At 44.9% G+C, this 24875-nt stretch overlaps 2 protein-coding genes across 2 annotated transcripts in view; both read left to right on the forward strand.

Annotated features, from left to right (window-relative positions):
• Positions 1 to 16778, forward strand: part of LOC122935252 (glypican-1-like) — an 81295-nt gene extending 64517 nt beyond the window's left edge. The window contains exon 8 of the mRNA XM_044291014.1: positions 16733 to 16778. Coding sequence (XP_044146949.1) covers positions 16733 to 16778 — 46 coding nt within the window. The remainder of the gene's footprint in view (positions 1 to 16732) is intronic.
• A 3058-nt stretch (positions 16779 to 19836) lies between these two features.
• Positions 19837 to 24875, forward strand: part of GPC1 (glypican 1) — a 73719-nt gene continuing 68680 nt past the window's right edge. The window contains 1 exon segment of the mRNA XM_044289526.1: positions 19837 to 20677. Within this exon segment, the coding sequence (XP_044145461.1) occupies positions 20512 to 20677 (166 nt within the window). The 5' untranslated portion in view covers positions 19837 to 20511.

The raw sequence follows: 24875 nt of genomic DNA on the forward strand, positions 1-24875 counted from the left end.
TACACATTGTACAGATGGCAATGTGCAATGCGTACGTGCTATTTCATTCTGCAGGCCACTTTCCTTCAGTTCCAAGAGATGGTAATCAGGGCCCTAATTTTCCAAACTCAGGACTGGGAGGGTCCCAGTACTTCAGGAAGTTACGGTGCCTGTGTTGTACCAGGGCAACATTTTCCAGGTCAAGTCCCGCAGACAGCAAGGAAGGGAAGGACCCAAAAAAGATGCAAGGTCTGTTCCAAAAGGGGGGTGAGACAAGGTCTACACGACGATGATGTCGCACCAATGTCGCGCGACAATATTTATAATGATAGTCTATGGTGTTGCACTGCGACATGCTGCGACTGCGATAGTCGCAGAAAAATCCATTTTGAAAGAATTTGTTGCGACTGTCGTGTCGCAGCATGTCACATGTCGCAGTGCGACACTATAGACTATCATTATAATATTGTCGCGTGACATTGGTGCGACAAAATGTCGTCGTGTAGACCTAGCCTAAGGAAAGACACCATCTACCACTGTGAACCCTGCCCTGAAAAACTGGCCTGTGCATGCAGGATTGTTTCAGAATCTACCACACATAGTAACATACATAGTAACATAGTACATCCATGGAGTATTAATTTAATTTCATCCATGATGTACCCTGTAGTTTTACCACCTTATATCTCTGATTTAGCCGCATAGCTTACAGATCCACTTTTCATCAACCACTACATATTCATTTCTGTGAAACACCTATTAGGTCAAAAGTACCCTTTTCAACCCTTTAAAATGTTCATACAGGGGGTGCTCTTTCCGAAATGGGGTCACTTGGGGTTTTTCATTTCTGGGGACCTCAGGAATTTTTTTAATACAACATGGTAGCTAAAATCCATGTCTGTTTATTCAGGCCTGCAAAAAACATATTTTGCACTTTGTCTCTAGAGCCCTGCTGTGTGCCCGTACAGCAGGCTACAAACACATATGGGGTGTTTCCTGAATGGGGAGAAAATGGGGAACACAACATTGGGTACATTTTCTCCTTTAACCCCTTGTGGGAAAAAATAAAAGTAAAAATGGGGTCTGCTAGAAATTATTTATTTTTCACGAATATGTGGTTTGAAATGCCTTCACAAGTATTTCTGTCTTCTGTGAGACACTTATTTCTACCACTTAAAATGTTCGTACAGGGGTACTCTTTCCAAAATGGGGTCACTTAATGGGGTTTTTCATTTCGGGGACCTCAGGAATTTATTTAATGCATTATGGCACCTAGAATCCATGTCTGGCAATTCAGGCCTGTTAGCAAAATTCATATTTAAAGTTTAGAGTTTGACTCTAGAGCCCTGCCATGCGCCAATACATCATTATTTGAGCACATATGGGGTGTTGGCTTATTCGGGGGGAAATGGAGAACAAAGTGGGGTGAATTTAGTCCTGTTAGCCCTTGTGAAAGTGAAAAATGTGGGTGTAAAGCAACTTTTTCTGGAAAAAAAATTAATTTTTCATTTTCACAGCCAAGCGTTTCCTAATTCTGTGAAACGCCCGATGGGTCAAAGTGCTCACTACTCACCTTGAAATATTCCTTGAGGGATATAGTTTCTGGAATGGGGTCACTTTTGGGGGGTTTCCACTTTAGGGGCCACCTCAGGGTGTCTTCACTTGCGACATAGCTCCCAATTACCATTCCAGCTAAATCCACTCTCCTAACGCCATATGGTGTTCCTTCCACTCTGAAGCCTGCTGTGCGCCCATACATCAGTTTTTGAGCACATATAGGGTGTTGGCATATTCAGAGGGAAATGGTGAACAAAATGCGGGGTGCTCTTTGTCCTGTTACCCCTTGTGAAAGTGAAAAATGTGGGTGTAAAGCAACTTTTTCTGGAAAAAAAATAAAAAATTTCATTTTCACAGCCAAGTGTTTCCTAATTCTGTGAAATGTTTTCTTGAGAGGTGTAGTTTCCGGAATGGGGTCACTTTTTGGGGGTTTCCACTCATAGGGACCTCAGGGTGTGTTCAATTGCAGATGGCGCCTGTCAATTATTCCAGTGAACTCTGCCTTCCAGAAGCCATTTGGTGCTCCTTTCCTTCTGACCCCTGTGGTACACCCATATAGCAGTATACAAGCACATATGGGTATTGCTGTAATCAAGAGAAAATAGGCAATAAATTAGGGGGTGCATTTTTTCCAGTTTCCCCCTTGTGAAAATAAAAAATTTGGAATTTTTCTGGAAATAAAATTGTAAATTTTTCATTTTCACAGCCAATTCCATGAATCACCTTTGCGGACAAAATTCTAACTACACATCTTGAAATATTCCTTGAGGGGGTGTAGTTTCCAGAATGGGGTCACTTTTTGGGGTACCACTCTAGGGGTACCTCAGGGTGTCTCATATAAGACATAGCTCCCAAAAAGCCAATCCTGCAAAATTTGTCCTCCAAAAGCCTTATTGCGCTACTTCCCTTTTGAACCCTGCCATGCATCCAGACATCATTTTTTAGAACATATGGGGTGTTTCGGGAGGGAAATGGGGAACAAAATGTGTGGGCATTTTGTCCTGTTTCCCCTTCTGAAAGTGAAAAATTGCATTTTCTAAATGATCCAAACATGAAGTAGACATATGGGGAATGTAAAGTAATACTATTTTGGAGGTATTACTATCTATTATAAAAGTGAGAAATAGAAATTTGCTAATTTTCAAAATTTTGGTAAATTTTGTGGGTTTTTTATAAATAAAAATGAAATTTAATTAACTCAATTTTACCACTGTCACGAAGTACAATATGTGAGGATAAAACAATCTCAGAATGGCTTGGATAAGTAAAAGTGTTTTGAAGTTATTACCACATAAAGTGACACATATCAGATTTGCTAAAAATGGCCAGGGTAAAAAGGTGAAAAATGGCCCGGTCCTGAAAGGGTTAACTTTGATAAATGCCATTCGCTGAAGTCAGACAACCCTTTAACCTACCCTAACCCTGGGTTCACACCTGAGCGTTTCTCAAACGCGCGTTTTACGCGCGTTTTTGTCGCGCGTTTTTATGCGCGTTTTTTGTAATAGTAAACGCGCGTTTGACGCGCGTTTGTGTGATTGACTGCAGTGTCCTATGGCCACAAACGCGCGTCAAAACGCCCCAAAGAAGCTCAAGTACTTGATTATGCGTCGGGCGTTTTACAGCGCGATCGTACGCGCTGTAAAACGCCCAGGTGAGAACCATTCCCATAGGGAAGCATTGGTTTTCATGTGTTGAGCGTTTTACAGTGCGTTTGAACGCGCTGTAAAACGCTCAGGTGTGAACCCAGCCTAAGGCTACGTGCACATGCTATTGTACCAAATTTTCCATGTGGATTTGCATTCTGATTTTGATGCATTTCTACAAAAATCCATGGCAAAACCTACGTGTTACATGCGGATTTGCCCCAGATTTTACCGTATGCATTTGCAAAGGGTAAAATTCACAATAAAAATGTGCAGAAACAATTGACATGCTGTAGATTTAAAAATTTGCACCGAAGGTCATTTTACACGCGGAACAGGTTTACAATGTGCACATGAGGATTAATCTTATCTGCTACATGCATGCAAATCTGAGCTGCAAATGTGCTCGTAATAGTACAAAGTGTGCATGATGCCTAAGGCTGGTTTCACACGGGTGTTGCGGGAAAAGAAGCGGGTGCGTTGCGGGAACATGCACGATTTTTCTGCGCGAGTGCAAAACATTGCAATGCGTTTTGCACGCGCGTGAGAAAAATCGGCATGTTTGGTACCCAAACCTTTGGGTTAGGTGTTGTCTAGATTGTATTATTTTCTCTTATAACATGGTTATAAGGGAAAATAATAGCATTCTTAATACAGAATGCATAGTACAATAGGGCTGGAGGGGTTAAAAAAAATAAAAAAATAATTTAACTCACCTTTATCCACTTGCTCGCGCAGCCCGGCTTCTCTTCTGTCTTCATCTTTGCTGTGCCCAGGAAAAGGTCCATTGATGATGTCGCTGTGCTCATCACATGGTCCATCACATGGTATTTTTTTTACCATGTGATTGATCGTGTGATGGACCATGTGATGAGCGCAGTGACTTCATCAAAGGTCCTTTTCCTGTGCACAGAAAAGATGAAGACAAAAGAGAAGCCGGGCTGCGCGAGCAAGTGGATTAAGGTGAGTTAAATTATTATTATTATTTTAACCCCTCCAGCCCTATTTGACTATGCATTCTGTATTAAGAATTCTATCAAATCCACACTTGCTTGCGGATGCTTGCGATTTTCACGCAGCCCCATTTACTTCTATGGGGCTTGCATTGCGTGAAAAACGCACAATATAGAACATGCTGCGATTTTCACGCAACGCACAAGTGATGTGTGAAAATCACCGCTCATGTGCACAGCCCCATAGAAATGAAAGGGTCCAGATTCAGTGCGGGTGCAATACGTTCACCTCACGCATTGCACCCGCGCGGAAATCTCGCCCGTGTGAAAGGGGCCTAAGGCCTTTTTTACACGGCCGTGTGTCCCCCGTGGCCATATTGCGGGCACAAGCCGTGTGCATTCCGCATCACGGATGCGGATCCATTCACTTGAATGCAGTGCGGAACGGAACCACCGATGGGAAGCACTATAGAGTACTTCCATGGGGTTCCGTTCCGCAAAAAGATAGAACTTGTTCTATCTTTTTGTGGAACGGATGGATCGCGGACCCCATTCAAGTGAATGGGTCCGTGATCCGCATGCGGCTGGCCCACGGTCGGTGCCCATGCATTGCGGACCACAATTTGCTGTTCGCAGCACGGCCAGGGGGACAGACGTTCGTGTGAAGGAGGCCTATTGCTGTTATAAAGGAGCTCAGATAAACTCTTAGGGCTCATGCACAGGAGTGCGGGTGAATGCACATAAGACTTTCCTTGCGGATTTGTGTGCGTTTCTGCAGGATATCTGCACTAAAATCTACAATGTCTAATTGAAAAGGGGTGAAATCTGTCGCTAAACCTGCAAACAAAACTGACATGCTAATAAATTTGAAGACTGCAATGCAGGTCAATTTCCACATGAAAAAAAAATGCAACGTGTACATAAGATTTGTGTAATCTCATACACTTTGCTGCGTTTTTTTAGGTGGCCTAAGTGTGTAGTAGAGTTATGTAAAGCTTGTTGTTGGTTTCCAATAGCAAGAACATAAGTAAGGGCACAACCACATGGCGTAGTCATGAGGCTGGTATGCCACCGCTGTGCTGCGGTCGAGTACCACTGCAAACGGGCCGCAGCTGCCTCTAATTAAACTAATCAGAACACAATGTTCCGTGGGTCTGTATTATTAATGGCCACGCGATACTGAAGATGCCTAGCAGCCATTAAAGGGAACCTGTCATCACCTTTATGCAGCCCGTACTAACTGCAGTATACAGTAGAGACAGGTGAGTTGATTTCAGCGGTCTGTCATTTAAAAGTTAAAATTAAGTGGTTGCCGAGAACCAACATCACAATCATTGCAGACTGGGCCTTGGAAAAGTAGTCACATCCACCTGAGAAGAGTCCTGGTTATACAAAATTCCTGCTCTCCTGCCCACCTGCTGATGACTGACAGGCTTCTACCTAGTTGTCTCCTTTCTCTCTAGAGAGAACTGCCAGTCATCAGCAGATGGCAGGAGAGCAGGAGATTAGGAATAACCAGGACTCTACTCAGGTGGCCGGGACTCTTTTCCAGGCCCGGGCTGCAATGATTATAAAGCTGGTTATCAGCAACCACTTACTTTTAGCTCATGAGTGACACACCGGCTGACATCAGCATGTCTGTCACCTCAGTGAGGTCAGCGTAAAGTTGATGACAGGTTCTCTTTAAAAGGGTTTTCTGAGACTTTTCTTCTAATGACCAGTCCCAGGATAGGCCATCAGTATCTGATGGGAGGGTCCAACACCAGGACCCACGCCCGATTTAGCTGTTTGAAAAAGGCACCAGTAGGCGCCACAGCCTTCTCTTAGCTTAGTCTAACGTTCCTATGAAGATCCAGATTCCTCTGTCGCTGCAACCCCACTTATTCCTACATCCAAAATCGCTGTTTAGCCATATCCTCTATTACCAGGATTAACCTTATTAAACCAGACACAAAGCCTGGTAGGTTTACCCCAGCTTCTTCCTTCAGATCCACTGCAGCATTATGGAGAAATGTACTGTTTGAAAATTATCCAAATCAGGCCTAAAGTGCACCAAAGACAGGCCCTAGCTACTTGGTGCACATTAGCTCCTCCGCTGTGCAGAGCTAGAAACTTCTACCTCCATTTCACTCACAGGGCTGAGCATCCAAAGCATCATGCCATCTGGCCCTGTAACCCTCCATTTGCACAGTATAACCCTTGGTGCATGCACAATACTCTTGATTGTCCTGGCCCTGCCACAAAGAAGACCACACATGGACGCTTTGGATGCCTGGTCCTGTCAATCAAGTGGAGGGGGAGCATCCAGTACTGCAGAGTGGAAGAGCTAAAGCGATCTTCAAGAAAACAAAATGCAAAAATGAACAGAACACTTGCACTCTGACCTCCTCTTCTGCCATCCAAGATGGCTGCACCGCCATGTAGACTGTGTATCGGTAGCCTAAGACACTTCCTGCTTGTCCAGCCCTGCTCTTGGATTGGCCGGCGCTGTTCACATGAGCAGTGCTGACCAATCCGAGGGCAAGCAAGAAGTGTATTGGGCTACCAAAAGCACAGTCTGAGAAATGGTGATGCCATCTTGGATGATAGAAGAGGAGCCTGGTAAACTGATGGAACTGCAGCTAAAAAGATTTAAAGGAAGTCACTGTGTAAATGTTCTGTTCGTTCCCCAGATGATGTGAATTTTTTCTTTTCTTGAAGGGACGATCGCTCTAAGCTGTTTCGAGTGGCTATGGCTGCCCCTGGCACTTTAGATAATCATTTTACTATGGCTAACTCATTAAATGGCGTACCCTCAATGTAGGCAGATCACACGACTGCTACAGTGGTCTTGGGACCCTGTGCTGAACTCCTTCTCTTCCTCATGTAAAATACTGCATTTTCATGCAACCACCACTAGGGGAGCTTCGGGAAAGAGATTATTACAGCTTCTAATTCAGTCAATAGTAACTGCATAATCTCCTATGCACACAGCTCCCCCTAGTGGTGGCTGCAGGCAGCTAGCTTTGTAACAAAAGGGAAGCAGGAGATTTATTAATGTATTTATTCCAGGTTGTCGGGTGTAAATACTGTTAAAACTATGGTGGTCAGAATGAGTCTTGTTATGACGCACAGAGAAGTCAGATAAAGTGGGTGAGACACAGGGTGACTTTAAATTTTTTACAAATAAAATTTCATTAAAAAAAACCTACTTTAAATTATCTGAAATTCGGGGTCGTTTCACTTTGCATTCTGCATTGCCTGTGAGCGATTGACAAACAGATCCTGGGAAAGTGAGTCGGGCAAGGGGGTCCATGCTAAGTTATGCTATTGGGCCCTAGGAGATCTGTCTATGCCCTGGAATTCATTGTCACTTTTATTAGGCCCAAATTTCTTTAAAGGTACATTCATACGACCGTATTCCTCGATCCGCATCCGTTCTGCAATTTTGCGGAACGGGTGCGGACCCATGCATTTTCAATGTGGCCGCAAAAGATGCAGACAGCACACCGTGTGCTGTCTGCATCCATATTTTCGTTCCGCGGCCCCACAAAAAAAGATAGAGCATGTCCTATTCTTGTCCGCAATCATGGATAAGAATAGCATTTCTATCATAGGGCCGGCCAGGTGCGGTCCGCAAAATGCGGAACGCACATGGCCAACATCCATGTTTGCGGATCCGCAATTTGCAGTGAATTGGCATAGAATGCTGGGACTTGTTGTTCTGCTTGTCCCTAAATCTTTCCAAAATAGCAAATAATAATTCAGTCTTACAAATCTGCAAAACACATTACATCCCAAGCCGTGAAAATATGGTAAACGCAATGATTTAGCTGTTTGTGAAATACATTTTAACACTCTTGACACAGATATTTAGTGATGAATATTCATGGGCATTCAGCTTTTCCTCCACAACCCTTAACTATTTACTGACAAAGTGATATGTCCAGAAATTTGTAATATTTAACCCCCACACACAAAAGAGGTCAGAGTACAGGGGCCATTGGAGGATTTGACCAGGTCACAGTCTGAGTGAACAGGTCAGAGGGCAAACTTTTTTCTTTACATGGAGCCCAGTGTCTGCTGGAAACATCTCTGTCTTCATATATTTATATCTCCCCAGTAATAGACAGTGACCGCTTGAGGATGAAGGTCAGCAGTCTTACTGCTTGTGACAGCAGGGGTCCTTCATTTTTTGCTGCCTTATCGGTTTTAGCCATGCATGCTTTTTTAGAACATAGTTAGAAATACTGAACTTGCATAAAAATATCCCAGAATCCATGATATCTGCAGGCAAACCAAGGCTTGTAATATAAAACATCAGATTATTATTATTTATTATTAAAGCGCCATTCATTCCATGGTGCTGTATATAAGATAAGCGGTGCACATACATAATACAGACAATTGCACTAATCATAAACAAGACGAGTTACAGACTGGTACAGAAGGAGAGAGGGCCCTGCCCGTGAGGGCTTACAATCTACATGGCATGGGAGAAGGACACAGTAGGAGAGGGTGAAGCTGGTCATGGCGGTATAGAGGCAGCAGGGTCACTGGTTGTAGGCTTGTCTGAAGAGGTGGGTTTCAGGTTCTTTTGAAGGATTCCACGGTAGGCGAGAGTCTGATATGTTGGGGTAGCGAGTTCCAGAGTGTGGGGGGATGTACGGGAGAAATCTTGGAGGCGATTGTGGGAAGAGGTAATAAGAGGAGAGAAGAAGGTCTTGTGAAGATCAGAGATTGCGTGTGGGGATGTATCGGGAAAGTAGCTCAGAGATGTAGGGAGGGGACAGGTTGAGGACGGCCTTGTATGTAGTTGTTAGTACTTTGAAGTGAATTCGCTGGGCAATGGGGAGCCAGTGAAAGGATTGGCACAGGGGAAAGGCAGAGGAGTATTAGGGTGGGAGGTGTATTAGTCGGGCAGCAGAGTTGAGGATAGATTAGTGGGGTGCGAGAGTGCTAGATGGAAGGCCACAGAGGAGAATGTTGCAGTCTAGGTGGGAGATGATGAGGGCATGTCCAAGCATTTTCGCAGATTCAAAGTTAAGGAAAGCACGGATGTTTTTGAATTGGAGGCGGCACGTGGTGGAAAGGGTTTGGATGTGCGGTCGGAAGGAGAGGGCAGAATCCAAGGTCACTCCAAGGCAGCGGACTTGGTTGACCGGGGAGAGTGTGCAGCCATTGATTGTGATATAGATAGGTCTGTTGGGGGGATTGAGCAAGATGGGGGAAAGATGATGAATTCTGTTTTACCCATGGAAGATAGGCATTGTGGGATTCTGGATAGTAAGGTGGTGATATCTGAACCAGAGAGGTAGATTTGTGTGTCGTCAGCATAAGAGTGATACTGAAAGCCATGGGACTCTATGAGATGTCCCAGGCCAAAAGTGTAGATAGAGAAGAGCAGGGGTCCTAGGACAGAGCCTTGCGGGACACTAACAGAAAGGGAATGAGACTAGGAGGTGGTGCAGGAGTGGGAAACGCTAAACGTCCGGTCTGTGAAGTATGATTCTCACACTGCTGATCAGTGCCTATGCCAAGTCTATTGGGAGAACTGCAAATGATTTAGGGATGCATCAGGGAGCCATACAAAGACTGTAGCGATATATTAAAGGGGGTGTCTCATCCTACACATTGATGGCATATCGCTAGGATATGCCACCAATGTCAGATAGTTGCAGGTCCCACCTCTGGGACCCACTCCACTCCTATCTCCAGACCGGCCCCCGAAGTGAACGGAGAGCAGCTGTGCATGCACGGCTTACCTCTGTTCACCGCTATGGGAGTTCCAAAAGTAGCCGAGCGCTGGCTCAGCTATTGCTGGCAGTCCCATCGTAGTGAATAGAGCGGTGACCGGGCTTGCGCAGTGTGCTCTCCAATCACCACCACAGGACTTCCGAAGATAGCCAAGTGCACTCGCTTGGCTATTTTTGGAAGTTCCATAGCGATGAACAGACAGCATGGTATACATGCACAGTGTGCTCTCCTTCGTTTGGGGGCCCTGTGCTAGAGAGGGGAGCGGATCCATATATGACATTGATGGCATATCCTAGCGATATGCCATCAATGTGTAAGATGAGACAATCCCTTTAAGCATGAGAAGAAAGAAAATGAAGATAACTCTCAAATGTTTTTACAAATAAATATTTCAGAGTGAAGTATCGCACTTGGCTTTACACCTCGGATGTTTCTACATCTGAGGAGAGGTTTCAGTCTTCACTACACTGGGAAAGTGGTACTGACCATCACTGCTCTTAGGCCCCTTTCACATGGGCAAGAATTCCGCGCGGGTGCAATGCGTGAGGTGAATGCATTACACCCACACTGAATCCAGACGCATTCACTTCAATGGGGCTGTGCACATGAGCGGTGCTTTTCATGCATCACTTGTGCATTTTTCACGCAACACAGGCCCCATAGAAGTGAATGGGGCTGTGTGAAAATCGCAAGCATCCGCAAGCAAGTGCAGATACGGTGCGATTTTCATGCATGGTTGCTAAGGAGACGATCGGGATGGGTACCAGATCTTTATTATTTTCCCTTATAACATGGCTATAAGGGAAAATAATAGCATTCTTAATACAGAATGCTAAGTAAATTAGGGGTGGAGGGGTTAAAAAATAATAAACTAATTTAACTCAACCCATCCATTTGGTCGCGTAGCAGATCTCTTCTTTCTTCAGGACCTGGGTAAAGGACCTTTGATGAGGTCACTACGTTCATCACATGGTCCATCACACGATCCATCACATGGTTCATCCCATGGTGATGGACCATGTGATGCGCGCAGGGACATCATTAAAGGTCCTTTACCCAGGTCCTGAAGAAAGAAGAGGAGATCCACTACGTTACCAAGTGGATGGGGTGAGTTAAAATTGTTTATTATTTTTTAACCCCTCCATCCCTGTTTTGTATTATTTTGGCTTATAACCAGGGCTTTTTTTCTCATGAGAAAAGGTGGTGGAACTCCCCCCCCCTCCCCTGGCCACGGCCCTACCCACCCCTAGGACCGCCCCCTAAAACCGCCCGTTTAGAGAACAGGGATGCAAGTAAAATTTGGGGGGGCTATAAAAGTCCAGCCCAGCAAAGAAACCCCCCAGATGGGGACTGCACTGTTAATGGGGGATCTGGGGATGGCACTGTTAATGGGGGATCTGGGAATGGCACTGTTAATGAGGGATCTGGGGATGGCACTGTTATGGGGTGGAGGATCTGTGGATGGCATCCACAGATCCCCCATCCTATAACAGTGCCATCCACAGACCCCCCCCCCACCCCATAACAGTGCCATCCACAGACCCCCCACCCCATAACAGTGCCATCCACAGACCCCCCCACCCCATAACAGTGCCATCCACAGACCCCCCCATCCTATAACAGTGCCATCCACAGACCCCCCCACCCCATAACAGTGCCATCCACAGACCCCCCCCACCCCATAACAGTGCCATCCACAGACCCCCCACCCCATAACAGTGCCATCCACAGACCCCCCCACCCCATAACAGTGTCATCCACAGACCCCCCCACCCCATAACAGTGTCATCCACAGACCCCTCATTGCCGCTCCAGTACAGTTATAAAAATGTGTAATTAAATTAATAATGATTCATGCTGCCCCCTCTGTAGTATAACATTCAATATATTGTACTCACAGGGCCACTGTTATATTGTAATGCAGGCCGGCCGGGCAGACGAGCGGCAGAGTCACTAACTGACGTCACGTGCCTGCACCGCCTGCTTCATTCATAAAGTAGGCGGTGCAGCCACATGACGTCAGTCAGTCACGCTGCCGCTCGTCTGCCCGGCCGGCCTGCATTACGATATAACAGTAGCCCTGTGAGTACAATATATTGAATGTTATACTACAGAGGGGGCAGCATGAATCATTATTAATTTAATTACACATTTTATAACTGTACTGGAGCGGCGGGGCCGGAGCACAGTGAACGCACCGGCCCCCAGCTCCTCCTCCCAGTCCCTCCCCACTGATACATCGCAGCCTGCGATGCTGGAGCATGGCAGGCTGCGATGTCAAAAGGTGGCGGAACGCCGTTCCGGTGCGTTCCGCCAGAAAAAAAGCCCTGCTTATAACCATGTTATAAGGGAAAATAATAAAATCTACACAACACCTAACCCAAACCCGAACTTCTGTGAAGAAGTTCTAGTCTGGGTACCAAACATGCAGATTTTTCTCACGCACGTGCAAAACGCATTAAAACGCTTCGCACTCGCAGGGAAAGCCCATGTGAACTCAGCCTTAGTAATAAGGTCAGTGGTGTAAGAGAGCAGGGGAGCTGGTGATCTGCTTAATACCACTAGATATACCCCATCCCGCTACTATTGATCCTCGTTAGTGATACTATACCGGAGCTATACATTGCTGATACACAGTGTGGTCTGAGCTGTTTTTAGGGGGTTACGCCCCCCAGCAACAGGTTTAGAAGTGAAGGCGGCCTTGCACAGACACATGTATTCAGCTTAATAGTGTAATTGCACTTTCATAGCTCCTAGGTACAGTATTGGATTACAATTATCCTTGTGTAAGTTTTTTCCTATTTTAAGTAAATAACATAATAAAGTTGGTTTGTTATTTTATTTTAGCGTCCCTTTAACCTGTTACGTCATGATGCCCTGGTACTTAAGGTCACATGACGTACCGATACGTCATGTGTATTTACGATCACCGCTGCGCAGGGATCGGAACAGAGTGGTCGTAAACTGCTGTATGACCAAACGGCAGGGGGCAGAAGGAAAGGAACGCCATATGGTTTCCGGAAGGCAGATTTTGATGGTCTTTTTTTTTGGCACCATGTCCCATTTGAAGAACCCCTGATGCACCCTAGAGTAGAAACTTCATAAAAGTGACCCCATCTAAGAAGCTACACCCCTCAAGGTATTCAAAATCGAAATTCTGAAATTTATCTCCATTTGCCATTAACTCTTGTGGAACACCTAAAGGGTTAACGATGTTTGTAAAATCAATTTTGAATAACTTGAGGGGTGTAGTTTCTAGAATGGGATCATTTTTGGGTGGTTTCTATTATGTAAAGCCTCACAAAGTGACTTCAGATGTGAACTGGTCATTAAAAAGTGGGTTTGAAATTCTAATTTCAAGATTGCTTCTAAACTTCTAAGCCTTGCAACATCCCCCAAAAATAAAATGGTATTCCCAAAATGATCCAACATGAAGTAGACATGAAGGGGGAATGTAAAGTAATAACTATTTTTGGAGGTATTACTATGTATTATAGAAGTAGAGAAATTTAAACTTGGAAATTTGCTATTTTTTCTAAATACTTTGTAAATTTGGTATTTTTTTATAAATAAAAAAAAATTAATGACTCTATTTTACCAGTGTCATGAAGTACAATATGTGACGAAAAAACAAAGTGGCCTGGTCCTTAAGGGGTTAAACACGGTGATCTGGAATTGGTGGTGATGTCATTGTGAATATCCATTAGTAATTACGGTGATACTTATCTAAAAAGAATTGTACACAGGAATGGCAGGATTTTTGTCAGGTGGTGTTAATACAACAGGTTGGGCAGATGAAGCCAGGCTAGTGTTTTCAGAGGCAAATCTACCAGTGGAATCTCGAGCGCCGAGTATTAATGGTTCCTTTAAACAACTAACTAACACATATAAAGATAACATTAGAGGATGGTGGGAAATCAAGACATTGGAAACATATATAAAGCTCGGGATTGTACCTCGCGGTCTCAAAATTCCATTGGTACCTTTAGTCCACATTCGTTCCACTGAGTTCCTCAAAAAGTGGGAAAAGGAATTGATTGACTCCTCTTTACATCTAATGTTCCTAATGCTAGAAGAGGAGCGCATAGTGTACGGCAAAAATACTATCGCTTTGAGGGAACAGATTGAAGGTATAAAATAATTTGCGAGCAATCCCGAATTTCCGAGGAAAGAACAAACACTCCAACAAACAGTGGAGAGATTTACGGCTCAAATAAAGGAGCGAAAACATTTTCAATTTGTCAGGGATTCCACCAATTTTAAAGAGGGACATATATTTGACTACAGTCAAAAACAAAGTAAGGCGCTTTAATTAGAGACTGAGCACTAATCTTCAGAGGGTGAGTCTGATTGAGGTTTCAACAAAGCACAACCATTTTGCCAAATCAACCAGCCCCATCCAGAGGTAGGACTTACAACAGAGGCAGACGTGCAAGAGGCCCATGCAACAGGGGAAATTTTTTAGGGAGAGACCAACCTATGTCCGATTACCTCTTGAGAGACATATAAAATAGCACCTCAACATAAGAGGGGGTTCCCTTCTGATAAAATGAAGATCATTAATTTGTCCAAGAATCCCTCAACAGTGATGTGATGAGTCTCCTCAAGAAGGGCTTGTCGTTTGTTCCCACAAATGCATTTAATGTTGTATTTGATTGGGTTAGGGACTTCCACTTATTCATACGCAAGCTAAAGTGGAGGAAATTTTTCATCACACATGATAGAGCACTATGTGAGGCGTTGGGCATTGACACTGAAGAGCTGCCAGATGTTCAAATACTGGTGGATCTTTGGGAAGAGGGGAATAGAGGTTTAGGGCAAGGTCCATTCACGAACTTGAAACTTCCATCCTCAAAAACTTGCCCTTAGGTGATTATACACCATGTGACATTTTTTTGAAGGACCAGCTAAAGAAACTGGAGGGACATGACTAGGGCAGAAATGACAGTGCTGAGGTCTTTAGAGTCAGAATCTTCGATTGTTATAAAACCTTCTGACTAGGAAGGGAATATCGTAATTCTAGACTGTCAGCAATACACGGATATGTGCATGAGGATTTTGGATGATCGACAATGTTATGCAGTTCTTTCATCCAACCCAATGGTAGCACATCGTCATGAGCTGCAGACTATTTTATCACGGGTCCTTGAACTCAGACTTATAAGTAGATCAGAGTTTGACTTCTTATTGCCCAAAAATGCGCAAATGGCCTACTTTTATGGGCTCCCTAAAATTCACAAGGGTCTCAACCCACTCAAGGGAAGACCTATTGTGTCAGGTACGAACAGCCTGACGCACCCAATCAGAACATATGTGGACCAGATACTAAGACCATTCGTCACTGCCTTGCTTTCCTACGCCAGGGATTCATCGGATGTCATCAAACGTATTGAGGGCATCCAGATGGAAGATGACATGCTATTAGCAAGCCTGGACGTAGAGGCACTGTATAGCTCTATTCCCCATGATAAGGGATGCGAGACAGTGGCAAATGCTCTTTCTCAACGAGGTACCCACCTCCATAACCACAATACATTTGTGCTCCAACTGATGTCATTTATTTGGAGCATAATACGTTCCTCTTCAATAATAAGTTTTACCTGCAAACAAAGGGCATGGCCATGGGGAGCCCGTGTGCCCACACGTTCACCAATATATATCTAGGCAGGTGGGAACGTGAGATTGTTACTGGAGAGGCATTCAGGGAAGAAGCGTAGTCAATTGTTTACTGGATTAGATACATTGATGACATGTTCATTCTCTGGAAGGGGGACAGTGGTACATTTGCATGTTTTGTGGCCAAACTTAATGTTAACGATTGGGGCCTTTTTTTCACATATGAGACCCACCCGTTGAGCATTACATTTTTAGACCTGACCATCTATAGGAGAGAGGATGGTAGTCTCAGCACGAAATTATTCCAAAAAAAGACAACCACCAACAGACTTTTGGGTTGCAAGAGTTGTCAAACCCCGAAGACGTGGTATTCCCAAGAGTCAGTATTTGAGACTAAGATGCAACTGCTCAACCCTACGGGACTTTCAGAAGGCGGCCGCGGATTTACAGAGGTTTTTATCTCAGGGCTATCCTGACAAAGTTCTTAAACGAGCATATCATTATGCCCTTAGTCAGGATATTATCCCTATAATCCCTATTAAACCTGCGTGTAAGGGAGGAACCAACGGAACAAATTCGCATCATTAGCAACTTTGATAATTCCCATGAAGCTGTGAGGGGAGTGCTATCAGAATTTTGTGGCATCTTGCGTGCTGAACCGGATGTGAGACATCTGGTTGGAGAGAGACCAATCATTACATATCGACGAGGCCGTAATATTAGAGATTGCCTTGTGCACAGTTTCTTCCAACCGCCTGTGGCCACAAGTAACTGGTTACAAAATCCGCTAAAAGGCACGTTTAGATGTGGAAAGTGCATTGCCTGCAGTTCCATCAAAAAAGGTAGCATATTTACTTGTTCGTCCATCCACAGGCCGGTCCTATGACATCAGAAGTTTCATTAACTGTCAGACCATGGGACTGGTGTACTGGTGACCTGTACATGTGGTATGCAATATGTAGGCAAGACGCTGAGAGAGTTCAGGTGGCGTATAGGGGAGCATTTTGGAGATATTCACAAAAAAGCAGATACCCCTATTGAGCGCCATATGTCTGAATGCCATCCTGACGGTACAGCCTCCATTAGCTTCCAGGGCGTTGAAGTGGTCAGAGCATCACCCAGAGGTGGAGATAAGGACAAACGTCTGCTCCAGAAAGAGGCTTAATGGACCTTCCGTCTGGGTACAGTACGCCCAGATCATCTGAATGATTACATCTCATATAGTTGTTTTCTGTGATGTCTTAATAGGTGGATAGTCATCTTGCTCTGGGGACAGTTGGATGACAGCCCATGAATGCTTTAGGGCAGTTAGGTGATTTTTTTGTTGTGCTTGGCCATAAACTTAACTTCTATGGTTGATTATCTTTTTGATAACAAATACACTATCTCTATGGCCAGCTGGTATTGATATGGTCGACTTATTAGGGGTCATTGAGTATAATGTATTCTGTTTCACATGCCTGGTGTTCATATTGCCCCCACTGCTTGGGACCACCTTACAGATATGACAATTCGCCATATAATTCCTGCAATAAATAGGTACGATACCTACACACATAAGACCGGCCTCCATGACGTGCAGCTGACGTCTGCCCAGGGGAGTGTCTCCGCGGGCGCTCCTGTCTCCCGAGCTGCTATCAGCTGATTGGATGGGCCGGCCTCCAGGGGGAGGAGTTACCTTGTTGAAGGATTCAGAGTTCGGCGGCCGCTTTACGGCCGCACCAGTGCCGGGTCCGCTGCCACATGTGAGAGGTGGCGCGCTCGCTATATGTTTGTTTGTCTGTTCTATAATCACTAATACTGGAATGAGTAGTAATGAGGCTCCTGAGGAGGTCAGGACACTAGAAACGCGTGGAGCCAGTGTGGAGCTACAGCCAGTGTCAGCAGACGTAATTGAGCTACACTAGATAGCGTCAGTCAGTTTTTAATATAAGTTAGTAATAAGGTCAGTGGTTTAAGAGAGCAGGGGAGCTGGTGAATTAGGGATCTACTGGATGATCTGCCTAATACCACTAGGTATACTCCACCCCCACCCCGCTACCGTTGATCCTCGTTAGTAGGGGTGGGCGATATATGCGATATGGACAAAAATAAATCTGTGCAACCATACAGATTTTGTCCATATTGCATATATCGCCGGACCGCGATATGACCAGGAGCAGTAGTGAATAGACGAATCCGAACCTTCTCACCGCCGTGGCTCCGGCTCCCGACTCTGCACCGCGCTGTACTGTAGTTGCTGACACTGACCGCTGGCTGACACTGTGTGTGACGTCAGGTCCTGCAATGCATGCTGGGAGGAAGATGCGACAACACCTGTGGACTGCCGACTCGCCGAGCACCCTGCAGGAAAGGTAAGTATAACGATTCTTCTGGGGGAAAGGGGGGCTGCAGGATTGGGGGGGGGGGGGATCTATTTGCAAAGGATGGCCATGGGGCTGATGGCACTGGCTCTTCTGGGACATATGGCAGATGATGGCAAATGCCATGGGGCTTGGGGCTGATGGCACTGGGGGACAAGGACATGTCTGATGGCAGATGATGGCAAATGCCATGGGGCTTGGGGATATTGGCATTGGCTCTGGGGGACATGTCTTATGGCAGTTTTGTAATTTGTATTTGTTGTATACATACAGAAGAAAATACTATATTGCGATATATATCACATATTGCACATGCTTCAAATTATATTGCAATATAGATTTTGGGCCATATCGCCCACCCCTTCTCGTTAGTGATACTATACCGGAGCTACACATTGCTGATACACAGTGTGGTCTGAGCTGTTGTTAGGGGTTATGCCCCCCAGGTTTAGGAGTGAAGGCGGCCTTGCACAGACACATGTACCGTATTCAGCTTAATAGTGTAATTGCTACAGGTCATCTGTACAGTGTGATATTACACACAGATAATACCCGGTACAGTGTGATATTACACACAGATAATACCCGGTACAGTGTGATATTACACACAGATAACACACGGTACAGGGTGATATACACAGATAATACAGGGTGATATACACACACAATACAGGGTGATACACACACACATAATACCGGGTGATATACACACATATAACACAGGGTGATATACACACATATAACACAGGGTGATATACACACATATAACACAGGGTGATATACACACATATAACACAGGGTGATATACACACATACACATAACACAGGGTGATATACACACATATAACACAGGGTGATATACACACACATAATACAGGGTGATATACACACATACACATAACACAGGGTGATATACACACATATAACACAGGGTGATATACACACATACACATAACACAGGGTGATACACACACACATAATACCGGGTGATATACACACACATAATACAGGGTGATATACACACATATAACACAGGGTGATATACACACATACACATAACACAGGGTGATACACACACACATAACACAGGGTGATATACACACATACACATAACACAGGGTGATATACACACACATAATACAGGTGATATACACACACATAATACAGGGTGATATACACACATACACATAACACAGGGGTGATATACACACACATAATACCGGGTGATATACACACATATAACACAGGGTGATATACACACATACACATAACACAGGGTGATACACACACACAACACAGGGTGATATACACACATATAACACAGGGTGATATACACACATACACATAACACAGGGTGATATACACACACATAATACAGGGTGATATACACACATACACATAACACAGGGTGATATACACACACATAATACAGGGTGATACACACAATACAGGTGATATACACACACACACACACATAATACAGGGTGATATACACACACACACACATAACACAGGGTGATACACACATAATACAGGGTGATATACACACACACACACACACATAATACAGGGTGATACACACACACAGATAACACAGGGTGATATACACACACATAATACAGGGTGATATACACACACACACACACATAATACAGGGTGATATACACACATAATACAGGGTGATATACACACACACACACATAATACAGGGTGATACACACAATACAGGGTGATATACACACACACACACACATAATACAGGGTGATATACACACACATAATACAGGGTGATACACACAATACAGGGTGATACACACATAACACAGGGTGATATTACACACCTGACATCCTCTGCTCCCACCCCTCGCCCGGCTCTCCCACCACCACCCAGCATGTACAGGACATGACAGCAGGCCGGGATGTGCCGCCGCCTCTGATTGGCTGCTCCTCCTCAATGTGCTCGTGCAGCGCCGAGCGGCGGCTCAGTGTGTGGAGGGGAGCGGACCGTCAGCATCGTCCTCGGCGGCGGCTGTAGCATCTAAGCCATCAGTGTGGAGACTTCTCCGGACGTCGCTGCAGACCTGGTGTGACACCTTACAAGAAGGGACTTGCTGAGGGACACCATGTGGGAGGACTCCGCACAGTGACCGCTGCAGTGAGCCAGCTCTTCTGTAGGTGATGTGATACCACCGTGGCCCCTGGAGCTGGATGTCACTGTCCTGGGAGAGCCCTGCTGAGCTCTAGGAATTCTTGACTCTGCTACGTTCCTCCCCATAAAGGACTACACCCCACCAGGCTGAGCATCCTCCTGCCTGTAGTGACTGCAGCTGCCTGGCTCCAGTGCACTGCCACCCACTGCCTCACTATCTCCATGTAGAAGCATCCACATCCTGGACATGCCCTCTAACAGCTCCCCTGCCTTCTTCATGTCTTGGGGCTCCCCTGTGCCCCTCTTGTCATATGGATGCTCAGCAGCCTCATACATGATGTGCTAGCTGGTGCTTGGGCTTCTTACTGTGAGGTGCCCTCAGCCATTCAGGACAAGATCTCAAGGGCTTTTTTGCCTGGTGAACTGTGCATGTTGTTTCCCTTGCCGGTGGTCACTATTTTTCATTTCCACAAGTTTATTTCTTGGCCTCTCAGCGTATCCCATCCACTGAGGACATGGAGTGGCCCTGTAGGTATCCCTGGTGGCATCTTGGAATTGTCTTCTTTGTGCATTGGGCAGCTGGAGACATGGGGAACAAAGCCAAGAGCTGTGAAGCGGTGAGACAGGTGTATAATGCCAAAGGCTTCAGCCTAAATGGAGTCCCTCAGTCAGAAATATCAGGTGAGTGCTAAACTGGTAGTTATGTTCTCATTTATTAAACCATAAAACAGGATGGAAGAAGAAATTGTCCATAGCTGTCCAGAAACCAATCCTATGTTCAATTAGAAATCAACTAGTATGAGAACATACCACAGATATAGAGTTAGTGGTCTGGGTTACTGTACATTGGATTGATACTGTAGAGTAGGTCCTAAGGAGACCAGACCATGAGGTCCTATACTAGGTGTATATATAAGCAATATTAGATATCTGTAACCCCTACTACCGTGAAGGCGGAGGTACCCATCTCACAATAATATCAGCTACTTCCAGATAGAGCTGATGTGAAGAATAGACTGAGATGGAACCATGGCTCTTAGGTCAGAATGAATGGGGTTTGCTTTGGATGAGGTCTCTGTCCTTGTTCTCCTGTAATTGCCTCATCAGTAATGAGCCTCCTTGTCCCTACTGTGAGAATACTTCCCTCTTGCAGGTTGGTGTCTCTGTAGAAGGAGTAATGGTTCAATCAGCTAGAGCTCAGATTAGTCCTTTAGAATCTTCATAATGTCCAGGGTATAATCAGAGAAGACTGTGAAGGAATGGTCTTCTTGAGACCCTCATTAGACTGATGCATTGTAATTTTTCACCCATCCCATGTAACAGGCGCTCCCCTTGGTAGCTTGGATTTAGGCTTACTTTGGGTAACAACCCCTCAAGGTTATAACATTCCTCCGTGACATGCTATAGATCTCCTCAGACTGATTTCTCTTCATCTGTATACCTCAACTTGACATCTAAGGTGCGTTATCAGAAGTATCTCACCTGCAGACCGCGCCTGACATCTCGTGTTTACTCACTGTCTATTTGAAGTTGGTGCCCCCGATTGACATTTTCTAGGTGTGTTCTCTAACATGATTTCATCTGTATACCAAGCCTGACAGCTTTTTTTTAATTTTTTTTCTAAGTTCTTTGCTAAGATTCCAGGTGTGTACTGAAGACTAACGCCTCAGTTGGGTCTTGTTAGGGCATGTTGGTTGATTTCAGGCTATTGACACATCTTAGTCATTTAGTAGCTTAGTTTTTGTACTGGATATAGGTTGTTGAGATATGGAAAACCCATACGCAAGCAATAGCTTTTCTAATGATGACTCAAAACGCGTGTGTTCGTCAGTGACAGCAAATGGTTAAACACGGGGCACAAAGTTATGGCTGGTCCCTGCTTAGCATTTTACAAGGTTGTTACTGCACATTATTTTGCCTTTGTGTGTTTTGCTGAACTCTTAAATGGCTTCTAGACAGTGTTATCAGCTTGAGGTCAGCTTTATGTGGTAGTCATTGATTTTGTAGGACTGATTTATAGGGCTGATTTATGGGGCTGAAGACACAGAAGCCTGGTTAGGGTGCTCGATTCTCCATCCACGGCGCAGTTTTTTTCACTTTGCTTGGTACATGGGGCTACACATTAAAATGTTGTGTCTACTATAAATAAAGACCACAATTGAATGAATTCTCATTTTTTTTCTTGCATTAGCTCTGCTTACTTCCATTAGATCACAGTGACACTCTCAGCTTCTGCATGGCGTGGTATCATGAGCTGCCTCATCTTCTGTTTGTGCGCTGGATTATGGGAAGACAGGCTGGATCATGTTGAAAGGAGACAGGAGGGCAGGCATTCACCTCTAGTTCCTCAGTTTTAATAGTATTACAGAAGGCATATACCAGATATAACACAGAAACAAACATCAGTCCCTGTTAGGGTACTTTCACACTAGCGTTTTTGTTTCCCGGTATTGAGTTCCGTCACAGGAGCTAATACCGGAAAAAACTGATCAGTTTTATCCTAATGCACCCTGAACGGAATGCTCTCCATTCAGAATGCATCAGTTCAGTACCTCTTAAGTTTTTTGGGGACGCAGAAAATACAGCAGCATGCTGCAGTTTTCTCTCCGGCCAAAAATACTGAACACTTGACGGAATGACGCATTAACTTACATTGAAGTGTATTAGTACCTGATCCGGCAGTAAGTGACCTGGCTTTCTGGTCTGCGCATGCGCAGACCCTTAAAAATGCTAAAAAAATTATAATACCGGATCCGTTTTTCCGGATGACCCCGGATAGATGGATCCGGTATTTCAATACATTTGTCAGACTAATCCGTGTCCGTATGAAAAATGGCATCAGTTTGCGTCCGGATTGCTGGAATCCTCTGCCGCAAGTGTGAAAGTACCCTAAGCTCACAATCTAGGTCCAATTTCATGGAAAATCAGTTAACCTGTCAGTATGTTCTTGGCGGGTGGGAGGCAACCAGAGTACAGTACCTTGTGGAAGCCCACGCAAACACAGGGAGAGCATACAAACCCCAAGCAGATGTTGCCCTTGGTTTTATTGGAGCCCAGGACCTCTCAGAACGCTGAGCTACCATGTTATGTAAAAACGCCCTCAGGTGACATATAGAGTCCTTTTTATAAAGCAGAAAAGGTAATGGAATAATAATTAAAAAAATTATTTACTGTTCCAAACCCCCCCGCCCCCCCCTCCGGTCCAGCGCCGCTTCTCTGATCCTCCCAATATTGGCAGCCATGACGTCATATATTTGGTTGCATCAATGACGTGCCCATATACCACAGGGTCAGACTGCCCCACTAGAGGACCAGTGGATCCTCCAGTGGGCCCAGGCTCTGATGCTATATTTAACTCCAAATATCCAGGAAAAGAACCAATTTGGATGCATTTGGAGCCAATCACTCGCCTCTAGGGTCTATTTATGTGATTCAAACCCTATTAAACGTTATTGAGGATAATTCCTGCTTGTGGGCCCCAGGAGCTCCAGTCTGACACGGCAAGATCGCTTTCGCCAACTACTGGCCTGAGCTCTATACAGCTGCATTGGTCACGTGTGGCATACAGGCACATCACCACTGCAGTCAGGAAGACAAAGCTTGGTGGGAAGAACACAGCAGCGGTGCTGGAACGGAAGGGGTTCTGAACAGTGAGTATACTGTCTTTAAAAAAAAAAGTTGGACAACCCCTTTAAAAGGGTTGTCTCATTTAAGATATTGGTGGCATATCGCTAAGTTATGCCACCAATATCAGATAGGTGCAGGTCCCACCTCTGGGATCTGCACCCATCTCTAGAACGGGACCCCCGAAGTAAGTGAAGAGCAGCTGCGCATGCGCGGCCAACCTCCATTCATTTTTCTGGGACTGCAGAAAATAGCTGAGTGCTGGCTCGGCTATCTCCAGGAGTTCCATAGAAGTAAATAAAGCGGTGGCCACGTTTGCATAGTGTGCTCTCCGTTCATCTCTATAGGACTTCTGAAAATAGCCAAGTGCGTCCTCCTATACTTTTAGGAGCCGCTTCTGGAGATAGTTGAGGCCATTACCGATCTGACATTGGTGGCATATCCTACCAACCTATTTAAAGGGAACCTGTCATCGGGATTTTGTGTATAGAGCTGAGGACATGGGTTGCTAGATGGCTGCTAGCACATCCGCAATACCCAGTCCCCATAGCTCTGTGTGCTTTTATTGTGTAAAAAAAAAACTATTTAATACATATGCAAATTAACCTGAGAGGGGTCCTGTATGTGAGATGAGTCAGGGACAGGACTCATCTCAGGTTAATTTGCATATGTATTAAATCGTTTTTTTTTACACAATAAAAGCACACAGAGCTATGGGGACTGGGTATTGCGGATGTGCTAGCGGCCATCTAGCAACCCATGTCCTCAGCTCTATACCCATAATCCCGGTGACAGGTTCCCTTTAAGTTTTGGCACTATGTGTTACTATGCATGAATATGAGATGATATCAGTAAGAGTTGGTTCTTTTTAGGTCTTGTAATTGTGCCCATTTCTTCCTTTACTACAGCTTATCTCCCCTGTCCAGTTCTCAGCCTTATAGCAGGTCTTTAATATCAAGATGAGTGCTCACCATCAGGCAATGATCTGTTCTGACAGTGCTGGAGATCAAAGCTACTGCTGCTGGTAATCTTTTCCTCTTGAGGTGTTGCTCCTGAGAGTAGCTGACATTTACAAGACAGCGTTGTTTGAGTTCAGTCCGTTTGCCCAGTACTTTATTAATCAGGATTTAGCAGAAATGTCAGTTCTTGTCCATGATTTTACTTTTTGGCTGGAGAACGCTATAGAGTTTGGAGAACTTGATAATACGTGGAGAGTGGAAGACTCTGTCACAAATAAGACATACGTTTTTAGATT

This window comes from Bufo gargarizans, chromosome 4, assembly GCF_014858855.1.
Source record: "Bufo gargarizans isolate SCDJY-AF-19 chromosome 4, ASM1485885v1, whole genome shotgun sequence".
Taxonomy (NCBI): Eukaryota; Metazoa; Chordata; class Amphibia; order Anura; family Bufonidae; genus Bufo; species Bufo gargarizans.